We start from the raw sequence: 8,601 nt of genomic DNA, 5'->3' as shown, positions 1-8,601 counted from the left end.
AAGGGCGGATTCGCCCAGGCTGTGCTGCCTCTGGGTTGGCGCCCAGTGCCGTGAGCCACCGCTTGCTCTAGTCCAGGGGAGAGGACCCAAGGGCCAGGCCTGGGCTGAGAGACGCATCGCCTAACGAGCCGTCCACCTCCCAGCCCACAGGCAGAGAGCAGGCATTCAGACTGCAGCCCCCTCTTTTTTTTTTTTTTTTTCTTATTAAAATATATGATATATGCATACATCCTCTGTTATAGGCTTTCCAGCACGCCTCTTAAACCACATTAAGAAACCCTTGCACCCATTATAATAAATGCATCCTTTCCCCTGCAGCACCCTCTCCCTGGGCTGTGGGGTCCAGCCGAGCAAGGACAGGGGGTCTTAGCTCCTATCCTCAATCCCTGGGTAATTTCTGGACAAGCCAGGCTGCCTTAGGGATCTGCCATTCATTTTTTAAACAGCAGAGCAGGTCACTTCCCCCAGTCCGCCCCTTGCTGCCTTTGATCGTGCCGGTAGCTAGAGTCAGAAAAACAGGGCTGGCAGGGTCCTCGGGTCACGTGTCGTCCGTCCCTGCTCCAGGCAGGATCAGCCCTGTCTAAACCCTCCCGGCCAAGTGTCTGTCCAGCTTGCTTTTAGCGCTGCCAAGGGTGGAGGTGCCACAGCCTCCCTGGGTAGCCTCCCAGAGACAAAGATCTCCCAAACCTCCAACCTCGATTCCCTTTGCAATTTAAGACCATGACTCCTTGTCCTGTCCCATGCAGCTGCGCTCTCCCTGTCGTCTGTCCAGCCATCCTTCTGCTGTAGTGTTATCAAACCTTTTCTCCAGACTAAATAATCCCAGTTTTTCCACCCCCTTCCTCTTCAGTCGGATTTCCCAGCGCTCTGTTTATTCACGAATGAGCTCATTGGCTTGACTTCACGCTGCAGGCTCTTCGGGCCAAAGCCTCCCTTAGGTTACGGCAGTGCTGCTCGGGGGTACTAGACACGAACCCGCTGGTTTTGGGGTGAGGAGGAGTATAGGGGCTCTGAGGAAGCCAGCATTGCTCACTCTTGCAAGCGATGCCACCTGGCACGGTATGCCCTAGGATGGCACTCGCCCATCGTGGGGGCCGCTGTGTCCCTCCAGGGTGTATCCATCATTGTGCGGCTCCCGCCAGCTGTCTCTATGGTCTGCTTCCTGGGATCTGAGTCTTGATCTGTGCGTACGGACCCTCTTACAAGGGGCTCATCTCGCAGGGGAGGGGAGCTGGGACCCCACGGGGCTGAGATGGTGCAGCCCCACGAACAGCCAGGTGATGTGGCCCCTTGTGAAGCAGACAAGGGGGGTCCATGGGGCTTACCTGAAACCCAGAGACCCTTCAGCCCAAATTGCAATCTCCCTCTGCCCACTCCTGTCTCCACGGGGAACCCAGTTGCCCCTCACCCGCCCCTGGGAGGTCACCTGCTGTTGGTCTCTCTCCACCCCAGAGCGGGCTGTGTGTGTGCACTGTGTCTCGGACGCAGGATGTGCACACCCTGGTGTGCATGACTGTGTATCGGAGAGCAGCCAGCTCAGATGCAAACCTCTTCCCTAGGGATTTTGCCAGGCTGCAGGAGCAGCAGAGTAGGTCACTTCCCCCGGTGGGCCCTTGGCTGCCCTTAATCCTGCTGGTAGCTGAAGTCAGAAAAAACAGGGCTAGTAGGGGTGAGAAGCATCTCAGCTTGCCAAGCGCCCTCTGAAACACCCTTGTGTGGCTCCTCAGCTCCTTTGTGAGGAAGGGAAGGAGCCTCTGCCTCATTTTTACCAAGGAGGAAACGGAGGCACAGGATCAGTGACGTGCCCCAGGCCGCACAGAGAGTCAGTGGCAGGGCTGAGCAGGTGTTTCCTCGCACCAGGTCCGCAGGGTAGCTCCATGCCCTCCCAAGGCTTCTGTGGCAGGCGAACACCCCCCCCCAGGTTTGCTGGGCCAGCCGATCCCCCAGTCTCGCATCCCTCCTCAACCCCACATCTCTCCCCTCTCCTGTTCATAGGTAATCATCTGAGTCCCCCGTGCGCCAGGAGACCTGAACGGCAGCTCACCCGGAGGCTTCTGGTTGGACCGTCCACCCAAGAAACGCACACGCTGGACGATGCTGAAGGCACCCCTTTCCCCCTCGGGAGATCTCCGCACGCACCCCCGGAGGATTGGGGGCCACGTGGCACCAGCACATGCCAGCGGGAACAGACTAGGGAGGTGCCTGGCATGGCCAAAAGCATTTTTCTTTTAAAGAAGGACTCGTCAGGGAGGGCGGGAGGCAGCTTGGCGCCGGGCTGGGGGACCTGCTCCAAGGTCTTCGGTGCACAGGGCAAGGACTTGGGTGTATGCTCCAGCTGTGTGCTTACAAGGGGGGGTTGAGGAGGGTTGGGAGAGAGAGGGGAGGCTTCTTCCTGATCCCGGAGCATGTTCCTAATTCCCACGGGACCCAGCACAAGGGAGCACGTCACACTCCAACATAGGGGGCAGGGACAGCTTCGGGGGCCGGGGCATTGACTTGATCTGTCTGCAGTATTTCTTCCCTAGCTCCCTTTTATGAACAAAAGCAAACCCTGGGCACATTTCCCGTGCTGGAGAAGACCCAGCCTGGGGAACCGCCAGCCCTCCGGCCACAGCAGCGTCTGAGCGGTGATAGCATTAGTCCAGGCACAGCTCTTCTGCAGCATTGCCAGCTCTCATGATATCATGGTGAGCCTGGGAAGAAGGAGGGCATGGTTTTTTTCCTCTTCAAGGCCCAGCTCCTGGAGTCATGGGATGAGAGGAGAATCTCTGCCTTCATTTAAAAATACATTTCCCAAAGTTTCTAGCCTTCGTGGCTGGAACGGTTGCCCTGGGGAAGCTGGAAGGCTTGGAGCCAGGAAGGAAATGTAACAAAGCAGTGTCTGTATTTAATGTCCTGGTCTTGTGGTGGGTGAGAAAGCGGCAGACCCATGATTTTTTGAGCAAGGGGAGGGGTTGGCCACACAGCTTGAGTGAGTCTAATGTGGCTCTCGGGCGGGCAGGTGCTGGTGGGACTTGATAGTAGCACAGGGAAGCCGGGGGGTCCTGGCCCCTGGGCGAACATCACTTCTGCAGTGCGTTCTGGCCCCCGGGGGAGCAGCAAATATTGCTCCATGTGCTGAATAGGACCTTGCCTGGCCAGTGAGCCAGAATGCACTCGGCCGGGCTTTTAATTGTGCCTGTGGGCACGATGGGTTTTCGAGCAAGGAGCTGTAAGTGCTGGGTCCCGGGATGGGGGGGATTCTCCCGGCAGGCTTGGAGAGGGGCTTTGAGCTCTCCCCTGCTGCACTGGCACGGGGGCCCAGTCCCCCGGCTGTAGGGCAGGGCTCTCCCGGCCCCCACTTCAGTGTCCAGGGGCTGCTCCGGCTTCTGCCAGGACAGCTTTTGCAGAGCTGATGTGGGATCCAGCTCAGGCCCCAGCGCTGGCTGCTACTGAGGAGGATGCCTAGCACCCCAGCCAGGCTCCCGTCCCCGTGCTCACGAGCGCATGTCCCGGGGAGGGCCTTGGTGTACGGCCGCAGTATTGCTTTTAACCGCCGCAGCTTGTTCAGTCCAGGGCGGCTTGTGGGGGCACGGCCCTGCAATCAAGGGGGCAGTTGCTGCTAGTACAAATGGCTGCCCCTGACCCCGAGACTTGGAGCCTAGTGCAGGGGTCTGCAGCGGGCGCTGCTGCCCCGGGGAAGACTGATGCATGGGGGCCTTTCTCCAGAGGGCCCAGCCTCGGAAAGCGGCGTCGAGCCGCCTCTTACAGTCCTGGCCCCGGGAACGCTGCACGGCTGAGCGTGCCACGGTGTTTCATTCGCGAGCCCAGCTCTGTAGTGCCCGACCCTCGTCGGTGGGTCAGAAGTGTTAGGTTTGAGGGCTTCAGCACCCCCCACCTCCCCAACTTTGTACCAGTGAATCGGGTAACGCGGGACCACGGATCACCTCCTCCTGGCTGGGGGAGGCTCAGATGTCACCGTGCAGATGCCACATGCCAGGCATAGCAGGGACCTGGAGCGGGTGTCTCTGTCCCAGCCCAAGCTCATGTCCTCCCATCTTCTCTCCCCAGCCCCACGGGAGGGTTTACCCCATTGTTTACAGTAGGGCTTAGCGCTAGCACGCAGCGTCGGGCCCTCTAGTCCTGTCTGTTTTTACATCCTTATTTATGCGGGCGGCGTGGGGATCTGCTTTTTAACCCGGCTGGCGTCGGCCAAGCTGCAGCCAACAGGGTCCCCACCTTTGCCTTCTTTATTTACTGATATGTGTATTTGGGGTTGTTTTGGGGTTTTTTTAGCCATCTGGTTTTTTAAGCCTCCTAGTTTTATGTCTGGACGTCAGGACGTTAAATAAAACACATGAGTTTCAAGCGGACTTTTGTCTCCAAGTTTTCTTCTCTTCCTCTCTTGGGGGGGGGGCTTTCCACAGGGCACTGGAGTCCGGGGAGGGCCACGGCAAGTTGCCTTCGCAGCTACCTTTGGGTGGGTCATAAGTCCAGAAGCAGCTACTCACTTTGGGGCTGCCTGGTGGTACCGTCCCTCTCCCTCCCTCCTCCACCTCCATCCCCTGCATGGGGAAACTGAGGCATGGAGCTGCCCTGCATCACTTGCCCAAGGGCACACAGTAAATCAATGGCAGGTCTGCTTGCCAGGCTCTCCTGGCTGCGTGGCAGTATTAAAGCAGCCCTACTCCAAATGGAGCCCAAAGTCTGGCCAGGCAGCTCTCAGCTGTCCCTGTGTGTGTGTGTGTCCGCCCCCCCGCTAGCGGGATATATCTTCAGGAAACTGCTTTCTCTTGAGCCAGCCCTGGTTATTGGCTGCCAACTGCACCAGCCAGCAAGAGCTGAGGCTTGCAGATCTGGGACAGAGGTCCAGGTCCCTGAGCTCTGCTCCTTTTTTCCTCCAGCAAGTCATGGCGAGGCCTTTGGGCAAGCTGCTCAGCCCCTCTCTCAGGCTCCCGTTGCCTGCATGCAATGAAGAAGACACCTGACTTTCTCCCCGGGCTTCAAGCTTCTCCTCTGGGGTGCATTTGTATTTATAGTGTTACAGGAGGGAACTGGGCTGATTTTGGTTTGGAGAAGAGAAGACGGAGCGGGGATTGCATAGCAGCCTTCAACTCCCTGCAGCGGGTTGCAAAGAGGATGGAGCCGGGCTGTTCTCAGTGGGTGCAGATGGCAGGGCAAGGAGCAATGGGCTCAAGCTGCAGCAAGGGAAGTTGAGATTGGATATTAGGAGAAACTTTCTCAGGAGGAGGGTGGTGAAGCACTGGAGCAGGCTACCTAAAGAGGTTGCAGACTCTCCATCCTTGGAGGTTTTGAAGACCTGGCTAGACAAAGCCTTGGCTGGGATGATGTAGTTGGGGCTGGTCCTGCTTGGAGCAGGGGGTTGGACTAGATGTGACCTCCCAAGGTCACTTCCAACCCTCGTTTTCTATGAGTCCATAGGGGTTGTGAGCTGATCTGGAGCATCACTATGTGGCTTCTGGCTCCTGTGCTCAAGCTGCCTTATTATGAGATGCTGCAGAGCAGTGGGAGCCACCAATAGCTGCGTCACAGCTAGGGACAAAGTTGGTCATTGTGGTTGCTTGTGCAGATGGAAACGCTTTGAGAGACAGCCTTCATTGCAGGGAAGGGGAAGTAGAGCTTGGAAACTCCCCACTGCAGGATTAGCTCGACAGGCTGGGCCTTTGGAGTAGGGGGGCGGTGGAAATCACCCTGGTTAAGACAAAGCTAGGTTGAATGAGAACAAAGAAGATCCAGGAGCAAGACGGGAAGCCATTTGCAGGAGGGGGAGTCTGGCCACCTCTGTGGGCTGCACCTCATCCAAAGAAATCTGCACAGGGAGGAAAATAAGGCAAGGAGATGCCATGCAACCAGGCTGATCTGGGTATACAGCAGCGCACTGCTTGCGCCAGCCAAGAGGAGAGAAGTTGCGTTTAGGAGCCCTTGCAAATTATGAGCGTCCGCTTGTATCGGTGCCGCACGCCTCTGAAGAGGTGATGGACGAAGCCAGCATGCCCGTGGGTTTGGAGTGCTGCAAGAGGCTGTGTTTAGATGGAGGGGATGGGGGGCGGCGGGCTATGTTGGGGAAATGAACGGGTCCGAGAGGTGAAAGCCTTCTGCTCAAGTCAAGCACCTGTGGCCCGCTTGTGCTGGACTGCGGGCAGCTCCAGCAGGGCAGTGGGTGTCTGCCAGGATCCGAGCTCACCCTCCAAAGCTTTAACAGCAAAGAAATGGGAGGTCGCGTGGCTGCTTTTTACCCCCGCTTCTGTTGTGCCGGCCAAAGGAGCGTGGCGCACTGCTTCATCTTGGACACGAAGTGGGAGGGGACCCACAGAAACCAGTATTGCCTCTCACCACAGCCGCTCAGCAAGGACATGCAAAGGCAGCAATGACATGGCCACGAGACGAGCCAGGCTGCAGGACCAAGCAGCCCTTGCACATAAAACCTGTCAAAGGAAGAAAAGGCTCTGACTAAAACACAGATGCGTTTAATCCGAACCATCAGGCTCCCACTTCCCCTCACCCCCAACTCTTTGCTTTAACCTAGAGCCTTATGACCATGCTAGATACAACAGTCTGGACTGTAAGTACCTTGAGGAACTGTCTCCCAGTCTGTTCATACAGGACTGAAGTCACCAGCATGTTGGATATTGCAGCTCTTGGGCCTCTCATATATATGAGAGGTTATCAATCTTCTGGTCCCACCACCTGATTGATGCAGGCCGCATCCCAGTGTGGCCATGGTGATGCCTGAGTGCTGGCACCTCCACCACTTCGGGCGCAGGCTACAGGTTGCTGTTTTGCCAGCTCCTGCGGCCCGGTCACTGCTTCACGGCAAGGCTGGAAGGCTGCTAGTGCTGGAGACCCTGGCGCTCACTAACACATGCAGCTCTGCCATCCTTCTCCAGTGCTGGAGCATCCCATCCAGGAAGAGCACACACCAACTGCTGAAGCTTCCTGAGCCTGACGAAGGGTTTTTGAACCCGAAAGCTTGCTTAATAACTATTCTCCAACCATTTGGGTTGGTCTAATAAAAGATATCAAATTCACCCAAGGAACCTTGTCTGCCTATGTCCTTAGACCAACACGGCTACAACCCAAACCCCTGGAGCATCCCAGTGGCATTCAGCCCAGGCTGCAAGCCCTGCTGTGGAGAGAAGCTGGGAAACTATCTTGGAGCAGAAGTCAGAGGGGATGACACTTATCTGGGGTGTGCAAATATTGCACTGGACCTGCATGCACAGCAGCACCGCACGGGACACTTTCTATGAGGGATGCTGACCGACTGCCTGTCTGGTAGCTGCTATTTCAACGCTATTGCTAGTATTAGGATCACAGGCACATAGGGCTGGAAGGGACTTCACCAGGTCATCTAGTCCAAGCCCTTGCTCAAGACTGTACCATCCCTGACTAAACCATCCCAGCCACGGGTCTGTCCAACCTGCTCTTGAAGACTTCCAAGAATGGAGATGCCGCCACTTCTCTGGGCATCCTGTGCCACAGCCCGCCCGACCACCCTTGGAGTCAGAAAGTTCCTCCTTATCTCCAGCCTCAGTTTCCTCTGCTACAGCTTGAGGCCATTGCACCTAGTCCTGTCCCCTGCGACCACAGAGGAAAGCCCACCGCCATCCTCTCTGCAATCACCCTTCAGGTATTCGAACTGTCATCAAATCTCCCTCCTCAGTTTTCCCTTCTTCAGACCAGCCTTTGCTTTTCTGGCTTTTCCTCCTAAGTCTTGTGGTCCAGGCCACTAATCATCTTTGTCACTCTCTGCCAGACTCCTTCAAATCTGTCCCCATCTTCCTTGAAACGACAGGCCCCAACCTGGACACAGGGCTCTAGGCGAGGCCTCAAAGTACTGACCTGAGCAAAAGAATCACGACTTTTGTTTGCAGGACCACGCAGGATGCTGTTGGCTGCTTTTTTTGCAACAAGAACACACTGCTAGTTCGTATTCAGCGGATAGTGCCCCATAACTCCCAGTTCCTTCTCTGCAGCCTAGCCAGTCATCCCCGCTGCCTGTATTTGTGCATGCAATTATTTAATCCCAATTGCAGGGCTTAGCACTTGTCCTTGTTGGATTTCATACGGGCGATGGTAGATATTCTCCATACCATGTCGTTGAGTCTGGATCCAACCCCTATCCTCCGGAGTGTCCTCAAGCCCTTGCAACGTGGAGTCATCCACAAATTTTCCAAGCGTGCACTCGATCCCATTGTCCAAATCATTAATGAAGGCATTGCATAATACTGGACTTAGAGCAGACCCCTGGGGAACCTCACTGGATACCTCCTCGCAGCTAGACATTGACCCCTTACTGACTATTTGTTGAGCGCAATGATCCAACCAGTTATGTCTCTGCCTTACAGTACTTTTCCCCCAGTCTGTATTTCTTTGGCTTGCTAATGAGAGTGTCTTGGAAGCAGTGTTTAAAGCCTTGCTAAAGTCTAAAGCTGCTGCTCTCCCCTCGTCCACAGATCCTGTCGCTGAATCGTAGAAGGAAATCGTGTTGGTCAGGTATGACGGGCTTCGTTCCAGGCAGATGACACTCTGCGCTATTTGCCATATGTTCTGCGTGCATTCAAATATTTGCTTAGGGCTTGTCTGCAGAGGGGCGGTACT

The 8,601-nt window shown here is 56.0% G+C and overlaps 1 protein-coding gene across 2 annotated transcripts in view; it reads left to right on the top strand.

Annotated features, from left to right (window-relative positions):
* RELT (RELT, TNF receptor) overlaps positions 1-4,352 on the top strand; it is a 50,787-nt gene extending 46,435 nt beyond the window's left edge. For both annotated transcript variants that reach the window (XM_006028065.2, XM_025209369.1), the window contains one exon: positions 1,996-4,352. Coding sequence is in view for 1 of the 2 variants with exons in the window: in XM_025209369.1 (XP_025065154.1) it covers positions 1,996-2,007 (12 nt within the window). In the remaining variant the exon portion in view is untranslated. The remainder of the gene's footprint in view (positions 1-1,995) is intronic.
* Positions 4,353-8,601: the final 4,249 nt, after the last annotated feature.

The sequence above is a fragment of the Alligator sinensis genome, unplaced genomic scaffold (genome assembly GCF_000455745.1).
Source record: "Alligator sinensis unplaced genomic scaffold, ASM45574v1 scaffold594_1, whole genome shotgun sequence".
NCBI lineage: Eukaryota > Metazoa > Chordata > Crocodylia > Alligatoridae > Alligator > Alligator sinensis.
Note: the sequence above shows the minus strand (reverse complement) of the source record. Positions and strands in the feature narration are given on the sequence as shown.